General features: G+C 43.0%; 1 protein-coding gene across 6 annotated transcripts in view; it reads right to left on the bottom strand.

Annotated features, from left to right (window-relative positions):
- SLC35F2 (solute carrier family 35 member F2) overlaps window positions 1-12,412 on the bottom strand; it is a 60,655-nt gene that overhangs the window by 13,887 nt on the left and 34,356 nt on the right. For all 6 annotated transcript variants that reach the window (XM_053310982.1, XM_053310981.1, XM_053310985.1 and 3 more), the window contains 4 exons: window positions 10,239-10,414; window positions 7,579-7,706; window positions 5,075-5,234; window positions 1,324-1,480 (listed from right to left, as the gene is read on the bottom strand). In XM_053310982.1, the coding sequence (XP_053166957.1) occupies window positions 1,324-1,480; window positions 5,075-5,234; window positions 7,579-7,706; window positions 10,239-10,414 (621 nt within the window). The remainder of the gene's footprint in view (window positions 1-1,323; window positions 1,481-5,074; window positions 5,235-7,578; window positions 7,707-10,238; window positions 10,415-12,412) is intronic.

Here is a 12,412-nt window from a genome sequence, read left to right on the forward strand (position 1 = left end):
GGAACCGGTTCAGTGCTCTAGAAAAGAAGCGCTGGACCGGTACCGTGCACATCTCTATTAACAAATATTATTCTTTATTATTACATTTATATTACTCCTTTCTTCCATCATGGAACAAAAGGCAGCATACATGATGTTCTAAGTGGTCACTCATCCAGGTGCTGACCAGACTTTAGACTAGCTTAGCTTCGACTGTATCATTTGCCCTCAGACCTTAGTTGTAAGTAAGACATTGTTGTCAATAAATGCTTCTTGTTCCCCAAAACGTTCACCTAATCTCCAGACGGTTATACTACTTTAAGAAACAGCATTAAAGACACTGCCATAGATTTAAATTTCATTGGAATTTTGTCTTTCAGGAAAAAGTTGCCAACTTTTCTACAGGCAGACACTTGTGCTTTTGTCAGCTATATAGCTGGCAGAATAAACTGTTCCTAGGCTGGAGATGAAGCAGTTGGAAGAGCATCGTCTTCTCTGGGTTCTTGTCTGTAAGAACAAAAGAGGCAAAAGACACAGGACCTCTGTCTGTAAAAAGATGGCAACACCACTCAGAAAACCAAGGTCCAAAGCCACAAATGATTAATCCCATGAAGTCTTTACTCGTGTGCTTAGATCTTTGAAGGTAATTATTTGCATGAGTAACCATTTACAGAAATTGGAATTCCAATGGATAACATAGCATGTAAACTAGAAGTTAATAGAAAAAAGAAAGAAAAATACAGAATACGTATGAGAATAAAAAACTAGACTAGCAACCAAATAAAAGCTCAGATGCCTAGAGTTGCCAGATCACAACACAGGGATCATAAGAAGAGCCCTGCTGGATCAGGCCTCCAGCATGCAGTTCCCACAGTGGCTCAGCAGATCCTTCTGGGAACCCCACAAACAGGAGTTGAAAGCATGCCTCCTCTCCTGCTGCTGCTCCCTGCAACTGCGATTGAGAAGCATCCTGAACCTGAAGATAACCTGCGGCCTTCAAGACTAGTATATTGATAGACTTGTCCTCTGAATAATCTGTAGCTTTATGTCCTGTTTCTTGCAACAGGCAAACGAAAAAGATGGATGAAAAGATCAGTGGGGAAATAGGCATGAAGATTCACAGGTACCTTATCTTATGATTTGGCAATGAATCTATAGGCAAAGATGGAACTGTTGGGTTACAACCTGAGATCCCTAGAGATCCCTATGCTCCCCCGCAACAAGTTAACTGCAAGATTAACAATGGATTAATAACACCACCAATTCATGGAAAGGAAGAAATCAATCTGTGGTGTGGTTGGTTTTCTTAATTAGAGGTAAAGTACATATAATATAGATCCTTACAGCTGCAGAGCGCTGATAATAGTCCCAAACAAGCCCACCATTCCTAGAAACTCCATTCTGCTCAGATTTTTCACAATGTATTCCTCACTCACATTCGTAATAGCATACAACGAAGCACCAAGGAGGACTAAGACGTCTCCGATCACCACGTCACTTCCTGTACAGAAAACATTAATAAACAAGAAAAGGGAACTGCTGTAAGATACAACTTGAGGGTGTTCTTAAAGGTAACATTAGATACACACATGGGGGGGGGGGCGTTCACACATATGACAGCATTTGTGATTCATGCGAGCAATTCTGATATTTTTGAAATAAGTTACAGCTGTCAGGTTCCCTGATGGACGTAGGGCAGGATATGCCGAGATTGGTGGGTTCAGACAACATGGCCAGTCTCTGCATATCAGAACCTGGACAGGCTCATGCAGGGATGGGGAGGAGCATGTGCTTCTGGGACTGAGCAGTGCTCATGAGAACCTCAGGTGCCACGGTACGTGTGAATGTGCCCATATAGGTTATGTTTCTGACTACTTGACATTTTCCATGGGACAGATAGGTGTGTTTAGTACTTACCGGTGAATCCCTTTTCTCCTTTCTCCTCCAGTGGCCACTGTCACTCATGGACTGTATGTTCACACCTAAAGAATGAGGCTGATGAATCAGACTGTCTGACAATCTGATCTGTAGTCCTTTGCTGTGGGAGTGAGACAACTACACCAAACACACCCATGGTTTTCTAAGCTGTGAAAGGAAACAACTCTGTGCTCTGCCAAAACAGAAAGGCCAGTAGGCTAGCCAAATGACTAGGAAAAATTGGTCTGGCCTGCTCGTGTGTTATTCTGAACAGTAGTTTGACGCACAGAAATCAGCAGCTGAGGCCGCTCACCACTGCCCCTTATCTGCTGCACTGCAGCAGCTTTCTAGTCTCCAGGTCCTATGCTAGCCCTGGCTGTGAGGCCCATCACTGGCTTCCCTGGAAGCTATAAGAGGCTTCTTGCCTGATGCAGGGCTTGTGTCAGTTTCAAGGTCTCCTTGCTGCTGGTGTGTTTGTTCTTGTCTGCTTTGTCTGTTCAGTTACTGGTCTGTCCCCTGACTTCCAACTATCTGCTTGGCATGACCTCTGGTGCATTTCTGACCTTCAGCTACCGAGTTTGATCCCTTGGCCTCTCCTGGTTGCCTTGCCTGGCTCTCCTGTTCCTGGCTTCTAGCCTTGTGCCACATAGCGGTCGCTGCCCACAGCTCAGCCCTGACACAGCCATCAGCCTGATTACCAGACAGACTGGAAGGGAGGCAGAGGAGCCAGATGTTCTTGCAAATATTGCAGATAGAGTTCTGATGTTACCATGATTTGGGAACACAGAACCAAGGAAGTCAGGATGGGGAACCAGGCAACAGTCCAAAGCCAGGCCAGATACTGAGGGCCAAGGAGTCAAACCAAATCTAACTCAAACCCCAATGCTGGTTTGGGGAGGGCCTTTTCCGTGAACCACAGAACCTGAATGTAGAATCTTTTTGTTTCCCTGAGCCAGAACCAAATCCCCCCTGCAAAAAAGCGCCAACTGGTGCCAGTTCAAAACACATACTTCAAGAAACAGGCACTCCACTTTCAATAGCAGACTTGATGTTTTATTTTCGTGTGTGTGTGTGTGTGTGAATCCTGTTGTATTTCATTTGTGAAAACCTTTTAATTTTTTTCTCATGTTAAATATTGTACACATATTATAGAATCTTATTCAGAATGTTATTTTATTTTATTTATTTTAGTTAGTTAGTTAATTTGGGACGCATCTAAACTGGTTCAGAGCACCTGAATGAAATCTGAAATTAAGATCTTGACCAGTCATTCCCAAACTGTGTGTCAGGGTACACAAGAATCAATGTATCTAAATCAGTGAAAGCTTTGAATGGGCCCAAAACACCACCTCCAAAAGAGGCTGCCCATTATGCCTCTGAAGGAGTCACTCGTCTGGGCTTGCCTCCTTCTGCTCAGGAGGTAAGCCCAGATCAGTTATTCATTCTGATGCATAGTAGGCTCCTCCCAAGGAGAGTTCATTTTTTACTCTTACAGCCAAGCTAGACCATATGCCCGATGTGTGATTAGGCTCTGACCTGCTTAATTTTTCTAATGTAAACAGCACGCCTATGAGGTCTGATCCAAATTAAGATCACAGTGGGGGCAAAGGGTTAAATCCTCCCTCCACTGTGGTTCTGGTCCAGATTCTTCTCTGCCCCGCCCCCACCCCAAGGCTAGTTATATTAGAAAAATCAAGCAGGCAGGCCCCAATTACACAACAGGTGTATTGTCTAGTTTGTCCTTGTGCACTGTAAAAGCAAACCCTTTCTTCTGCAAGATGTACATGCCTCCAGCTCTAATGAAGAAAAAAGAATGCTAGGTATCAGACATTTGGGAAACGCTGCTTTAAATAGAGCTTTGATAAAATAAGACAAATATTATTTCAAAAAGTGGTTTTGTGGGGAGCCTCTGTACTACCTGTTACTCCTGTTGGACTCAAGAAATCTAGCAAAAATGCACAATTCCAGCTAAATAAGCACATTACCTTGTCAGGCGCTTAGATTTTTTTCTCTTTCCCTCCATTTTGACATTAATGGCCTATTTTAGCTCTCCGTGAGAATCAATAGAATGATCTCAATAATAGCTGGACCAAATTCTGCTTCTCAGAATATTCCTAAATGGATGCTAAGAATCTATTAAAAGGGTTTTTAAAAAAAACTTTTATAAATAAACTAAGGAACTTAGCACTCTTCTGCTAGGACTGGATAAAATGTGAACTGATCCAACTGAGGAATATTGTTCGATATCAATTCAGTACTCATATTCCAGTTCTTATTGCCATCTTTTCTCCTGGCAAGGCTCTTGTGCCTTTAACAAGCATAAACACAGTAAATGAAGCTTTCCCCATCAAGGCATTGGCACTGCTGGGAAAAATGTAATTGCTGAAATTCTGCTCAGCTATTAGAGGCTTTGGAGTTCCGCCAGGGAAAATTAACAAGGCAATCTTGCCCATATTGATCTTTACCTAGAGTATAATCTCCAAGATGAGAAAAACTTGTGAAACTTGAATGGCAGATGGGAGGAAAATTGGCAGGGATTATATGCAAAGAATTTCCAGCACTGTGAGATATCACACACACACACACACACACACACACACACACACACACACACACACACACAGAGTCTCCTGCTGTTCATGATACTTCTAACTAGGAATGGCAGAGACTGAACCAGAGATTGCCTAAATGCAAAGCATTACTATAGGGGTTCCCAAACTTGGATCCCCAGATGTTGGACTACAACTCCCAACATCTCCCGCCACAATGGCCTTTGGCCGTGATGGATACTGTAAGCCAACAACATCTGGGTATTCAAGGTTGGAAACCCCTCAACTTGGGGAGCTAGTGAACTTAAGAGAAAAGTTTATTTCAGAATGTACATTTTGCAAATTTGGAAAATACATTTCTAGATACCATGGCTCTCTATTTTTCCCCCAGCCAGTGGAATCTAGGTCCTTAACACATCCAGACTTTCTAAGCTCAGCAAACAGAAGCTTCATTTCCAAGACAAGAAGACTAGTATTGGCTTGTCCAGAGAGCAACGTCTGGAGGCCATGCTCCAGTATTAGGTACAAATCTGATTTCACACCAAGGACTCGTACACCCAAAGAGAAAGAGGGTATTGCATTTGGGCAATAGAAATCATTTTTGCACCAATGTTTTGCCCAGACCTTACCTTCACCATCTTGCCTCCCAGACAATATATCTGCACCGACCATGGTCCCTACACCCAACAGGCAGACAGCAACAGCAATAAAATGGATCAGTTTGTATCTTGCATGGAGGATGAACCACGATAAAGCCATCAACACAGGAATCCCAAAGCAGTCTAGGAGCTGCCATGTACAGAAAGAAACCAAGTTACAAACAGGAACACAAGAACCAATTTCTCCCAACAGATAGCAACATTCAAGATCAGCTATTTGACCAGTAAACTCAGTTTAGCAGCTCAAGGGTAAAATCAAACAAAAGTTAAGCCCTATTGAGATGTCGTGTTGTACCTGTGTTCAGATGTCTGCACACATGTACATGTTTTTGTGTGGATGACTGCACTGAGTTCATTTTAAAAGTGAACTTGGGTACAGGTCCCTTCAAATGCAGGATGCACATAGGATGCATGCTGCTGTACCTGCATTCAGCATAACTTGTGAATAACTGTACCTGTGTACACAGGTTGTACAAGTGCTGAGTGTAACTTGTGAATAGGGCTCGTTTCAAATCCCAAATCCTGGGGTCATCACTGGAATCATTAATAAGGTTTTTTTAAAAAATGAGTTGTATGAATAAATAGTCAAGGGCATGTCTTCATTAGGATTTCTTTGGAGTTTGGGTGTGTTTGGCACATTTGTCAAGTCTTCAGCCCACGCTGGTCCCATCCAGTAGCAGATGGATACAATAATGGAGTCAGGGTAGACTCAATACAGAAGTGTGGGGTATGTTCACCATGGCATCCTCCCATGCCTCTCCAGCACCATTCAGATGCAGGATCGACATGGGTGGGCCAGTGATGTGATCCCTGCCTCCAAACATTACTGCTGTGGCTGTGGCATGGAAAGAATCCAGAGGAAAGGAGCTTCTACGGTATCACACTGAAAACTGTAGGTAGCCAGGTTGATCTATTAGACAACAAATACACTTGTTTTATGTAATATCTCTACTAAAGCTTTTCTGTGGTTTCTTTCCATGCCACTCCTAATGATTCCTAATCATTGGATGCAGGAATTATATCTCTGGCCTACAGCGTATGGATATTCAAGTCACAATAGATGCATTAGTTTTTAAGGTGGGGGTGTCAAATCCCCAGCCGGTTCAGGCCCATAGAGCAACTCCCTCCAGCCCCTGACTGGGCAAGCCACTCCTTCCTTCCCCCTCCCTCTGTACCACTCTGCTCTTTCCTCTCCCCTTCCTTTCCCAGTGCAATGTTGATGGCATGGGGGGTGGGAGGTGAACAACCTCCCCCCGCTGCAAGCCACTCTTTCCCTCCCTGCCCGCCATGCAGAGCTCCTTCCTCTGGCCCCAAGACCAAGCAAGTCACTCCTCTCCCTGCCACCATTCTGCTCCTTCCTTTCCCGGCGCAGCGCCAATGGCATGGGGGAGGTGAACTGAATCTTGCCCCAGCACAAGCTGCTCCTTCCTTCCCTCCTCCTGCCATATGGCACGCCAATGGCATGCCCGGCAGGGAAGATAGACTGAATCTTCCCCTGACACTGGCAAACCACTACTTTCTCCTCCGCCCTCTTGCATGTGAGGAAGAGACTGAAAGAAAGAGGGAGGCTTTCTCTTTGCAAGGGAGGAAGGAAGAGGAGAGGAAGAATGGAGAGGAGGAAGAAAGGATGGCGGGAGGTGCTTTCCTTGCAGGAATGGATGGAGTGAGCGGAGAGTAAGGGTGGGGGGGGGGGAAGAGAGGTTCTGCTTTTCTTAGCATGCTGCTGTTTTGGAGTTATTGAGATTATTATTTATTATTTATTTGTTTATTTACTTCCTATTTAGTCATTCATTCATTCATTCATTCATTCATTTATTTATTTGCTTCCTATTTATTTATTTATTTGCTTTCTATCGCCCTTCTAAAAATGGCTTAGGGCGGTTTACACAGAAAAAAAATAAATAAATAAGATGGATCCCTGTCCCCAAAGGGCTCACAATCTAAAAAGAAACACAAGATAGACACAAGCAACAGTCACTGGAGGTGAGTGTTAAAGAGGTGAGTGTTATTGAGTGTTAAAGCCTGTTGAGAACAACAGCAGTTAAAATATGATATTCAGCTTTTCCTGAAAAATAGAAAAAAAAATATTTGAACATATTCTGCTGAAAAAAGTAGTGCATTCAGCTCGTTTAAGTGGCAGGACTGTTCCTGCAAAATGTGGTATTTGTAGGTAACAGGGAAGTATGATATTCAGAATTTCTTCAAATTGCTTCCCCCCAAAAAATTTTCACACAAAAGTAGAGTATTCAGCTAATTTAAGCGGCAGGCCAAGGGAGGGAAATAGAAAGGAAGAGAATGAGAGAAAGAGGGGGGAGGAGGAAGGACACAAGTCGGGTACAAGGCAGGTGCGAGGTGACAGAAGCTATATGCAGTCCTCTGAAGGTCCATCAGAATAAAATCCGGCCCACCACCCAATTGAGTTTGACACCCAGTGATCCCTGCATTAAGGAATGCTGTCTCTTTGTTCTTTTTACCTGGACACTTGTTAGGGTGGTATACTGGTAGGCTTTTACAATGGCATAGTTAGCTTCAACATCAGCCAGTCCGAGCAAAATGTACTTCCACCATTTCCTCTTCAGAATCTGCCAGATGCTGTCCCCATCTGAGGAGAAAGAAATACACATGCCAGCCTGTGAAAAACAAAATTCTCTACTTTCATGATGGTGGAAACAAAGCCCAGCTCCAACTACCAAAATCAACATTACACACTTCCTGCTTTCAAGGAGCACTTTCCACCCCAAAATGTTGATCATGGAACTTCAGTCTACTGTGGAGAATGCTGCAGACACACAACTTTCACAAGGCATTAGACAGTTCTGTGCAGGCTCACAGTCACCTCCTACAAAGTAGAAGAGTTCTTAGAACAGGCCCTAGGGCTGAACAATGCAGGAGAAAAACAGCAGTGATGGGTAAGCTGCCATTATTGATCTTCTCAAGCTTGGTCTGATAGGTCTAAATATTTGCTTCAGTATTTCTAACATCAGCCCTCCAGCTGTCGTTGGACTATAATGCTCATCCTCCCCAGCCACAATGACCAATAGTCAGGGATTAAAGGAGTTGTGAGCCCTTCGAAACAGGGACCTGTTTTCTCACTCTGTGTAAATCACCAGACTGCACAACAACATGTACATGGATTGCACAACAACAGCAACAACAACAATGTGCATGCGGCAGAATGAGATGGTAGAGTGGACTGTACTACCAGAAAATGCAGATGAGGGATGCCTCCTCATGTAAAACAAAATCCTGCTAGTAAAAAAACCCATCACATCGGGAAGAAAGGTTCTATCCCAGCCCCAGCCCACTTCTTGATGTGCCGGATTTATTTATTTATGAGGGTGGGGAGTGGGGGAGTCTCCAAAGGTGGTTCACAACCACCACAAAAAAATATTATCAAAATATGAGAACTTATTTCTCAAGTTAAAACAATAAAAACTACAAGACATCTAGTCTTCTACTTGCAGGTATTTATTTATTTTTTATACTGGGGAACATACAAAAACAAATGCAGTTTTCTTCCTGAATTCTGAAATGATATAAAGCCATTCTATCGCCTCAGAAATCTGTCACCTCTTCCCTACTTTATTCTGCTGCATATGTAGACCAAGCCTCACTGAAGATGCTCTCAAAGAACCCCTTGGATTCCTCAGAATACAAATTGAAAACTACTGCCTTAATCTGAAAAGGTCCAAGGAAAACACTAGAGTGCGAGGACGATGATTACTATTATTACAAAAATGATATACTGTTTTTCAACAAAAAACGTTCTCAAAGCACTTTACACAGCAAAAAGGCATGAGGGGAAAAGTTCATTGTCAAAACAAGGGCTCACAGTCTAAATATGAAAAACCACAAAGACGACTGTGGCTGATATACTGTACAAGAGTACATTAGACTATTAACACTGTATTTGCACAAATTGTCTAAGCTGCTAAGTGCAACTTACTCAAATTGGAAATAATGAGCTTACTCTTATGTAACACAATCTGCACTACAGATCTCTAGTATTAACCATGGACCCCCATTGTATTCCTATATTTTCAGTTTCACCCCATGAAACTAAAGGCTGGGAAATTTAGGACCGACGAAAGGAAGAACGTTTTCACATAGCTCATTATCTATGGAATTCTCTGCCATGAGATGTGGTGATGGCCACTATCTTGGATGTCTTTAAAAAGGGGCCTAGACAAACTGACAGAGGACAGGTCTATCAATGGCTACTTAGAGGGTGCAGTGCTCCCTCTAAGGTGTGTGTGCACATGCATGTGCTCACACTTTTTTTTAATGTCCGCTCAGCTAATTTTAGATTCTGCTCAGGGTGAATCAGGAAGGCCCCACTCTGAATGCATGTGTACGCACACTGCCTTGATACTGCCACCCAGAACAAAACTAATTCCACTCAGAATTTTTAAAAAAATTAGAGAGAGCACCTGTCTGGTGGCTATAGGCCACCTCCAGCCTCAGAGGCAAGATGCCTCTAAATACCAGTTGCAGGGGAGTAATAGAAGGAGAGAGGGCATGCCCTCAGCTCTTGCCTGTGGGCTTCCCAGAGGTATCTGGTAGGCCATCCTATGTGTAACAGGATGCTGGGCTAGATAGGCCTTCGGCCTGATCCAGGGCTTTTCTTATGTTCTTATATTTTGTTTGTTGTTTTGTTTGTTTGATTTCTAAACCGCCCTTCCAAAAATGGCTCAGGGTGGTTTACACAGAGAAATAATAAATAAATAAGATGGATCCCTGTCCCCAAAGGGCTCACAATCTAAAAAGAAGCATAAGATAGACACCAGCAACAGTCACTGGAGGTGGATATGGCCAATTACTCTCCCCCTGCTAAATAAAGAGAATCACCATGTTAAAAGGTGCCTCTTTACCAACTTAGCAGGTGTTAGCTGCTAACAAGTTAACATATTAAGCCCTCAGTCAAAATTAAATAAGAAAAAAGTACTCAGGATAGTTATTTTCATTAACTTTATTCTGACTCACCAGGTAGCAAATTAAATTCAGTGCAAAGACTTTCCATGGACCACTTGGGCCCACCCAGAAGTCCATGCACTCCAGGTTAAGAATCCCTGCACTGGCGAGACAGTATGCTGGGCTGAACAACACATATTTTCTCCCACAGTATTCTTCATACCTTTCCTGAAGGCCAGCGTTGTGGTATATGCAAGGAAAAGCAAGCAGTAGTTGATGAAACTCTGTAGCATCGGTGTGTTGACATGGTACTTATCGGCTAAGTACTGGCTGGTAACAGCAGTCCCACATATGAACAAAGAGAGCATCTGACCCAGAGCAAGCGTTTTCACAATGTGCCTGTGAATGCAAAATGAAACGATCTGAGAAGACCATGCTATGAACGGGTAGGGATTATAACCACTCGGATCGTAAAAAGGGCCTCATTTCCAGCAATTCTCCCCTCCCCCTGCTGCCCATCCCATCCCACCCCCTTCCAGAGGGTCCTCTCAACTTCAGGGTATACTTCTTGTAGGGTGTAGGGGGCAACTGTGTTGAGTAGTGGGCAAGGAAATTCCTTCTCCTCACACAACTCTGAATGCAACCTTATATTCTTCCTTGGAAAGAATGTGACACTTGATATGCCACACCCTTAAGGACTGCTGTATCTTCCTTCAGCAGTCTGGAGAACCTATTTAATTTAATTTAATTTAATTATTTATTTAACATACTTCTATACAGCCCAAAACTTGTGTCTCTGGGAGGTTTACAATTAAAATAATTTAAACATTAAAACCAATTAAACAATTAAAATCATTTAAAAGCCAACATTAAAAGTATTTAAACAATCTAATTATCTATCACTCAGATTAAAAGCCTGGGTGAATAAATATGTCTTCAGTGCCTTTTAAAAAGTTGCCAGAGATGGAGAGGCACTTATTTCAACAGGGAGCACATTCCAAAACCCAGGGGCAGCAACAGAAAAGGAGAACCTAAACAGCAAAGTGTTGATATGCCAAGAATTTAAACTTGTCTTGCCAGTTCTGAAAGCCTGTTTTCTCCACCCACATTGTCTGCTTCCTGCCCCATCTTTTAACAGCTTTCTTCTGAATGTAAAGTGAACATAGGAAGCTGTCATACACTGAGTCAGACCATTGGTCCCTCTAGCTCAGTATTGTCTGCACAGACTGGCAGTGGCTTCTCCAAAGTTACAGACAGGAGTCTCTTTCAGCCCTATCCTGGAGTTGCCAGGGAGGGAACTTGGAACCTTTTGTATGCAGATGCTCTTCCCAGAGAAGCCCCACCCACTAAGGGAAATATCGTACAGTGCTCACACATGTGGTCTCTCATCCAAGTGCAAACCAGGGCAGACCCTGCTTAGCAAAGGGGACCATTCATGCTTGCTACCACAAGACCAGCTCTCCTCCCAAGTGCGATTTCTGGAGGCCCAGCACTGCTAGTAACTTTGGAGAACACTTTGCATTTCAGGGGAAGGGTGAAAGACATTACAGGAAAACTAGCAGTAAGTAACAACACCACAGATGTGTATTTGTTTGGGCTTCCTCACTAACTGACCTTCGCCTGAATCTAAACTTGGGAGTGCTGATTATCTTCTCACTAAACTAGTATAAGGGCAAAAGCAGGCACAATATATTTAACAGTATTACAAGAAGTTCTTCTCCGATGGTGTGAACTTGACTTGAGAAAAAAATGCAGATTTGGCCTAGCACCAATAAGCAACAAGAGAAAGAGGGAGAGGAGCCCAAATGGCTATGAAACTGATTATCAGTCTTTATTCAGCCATTAGCAAATCTTGTCTATCTTCATGTCAATAGCACATTTCGAGCACAAAGGTCTTCTCCGAGGGCAGAAATAATCACACATTACTAATGATTGTTATAACAATGTCCTTTCCAAAGAGCAGGTTTCACATCTGAAAAATCTATGTCTCTCCAAAAAGATACCTTCCTTATTAAAGACTTATTTTAAAAGGTTACTATAAATATGCACATAATTCCATTCATATCACCCAAAACTGCAATAGGCAAGGATTAATACACACACACACACACACACACACACACACACACACACACGATTAATATAAACACAAATATGAATTAATAAATATGTAAGTGGAAAGTATGTACGTTTTCAGTTTTTCCACTCTTCTACTTCTGCTGTACTTCAGATTTAACATTTATATCTTGCTCTTCCTCAGAGGAGTTCATGGTTTATGTTATCCTCACAACAACCTTCCATGGAGCCGATGCCCCACCCACAGCCAGGTGAGTGGCGGAGGCGATCCCCCACTGCAGGGGGTTCTGGGAGGCACGCTGCTTCTCCAAGCAGCAGCGT

Source organism: Hemicordylus capensis, chromosome 3, assembly GCF_027244095.1.
Source record: "Hemicordylus capensis ecotype Gifberg chromosome 3, rHemCap1.1.pri, whole genome shotgun sequence".
Lineage (NCBI taxonomy): Eukaryota > Metazoa > Chordata > Lepidosauria > Squamata > Cordylidae > Hemicordylus > Hemicordylus capensis.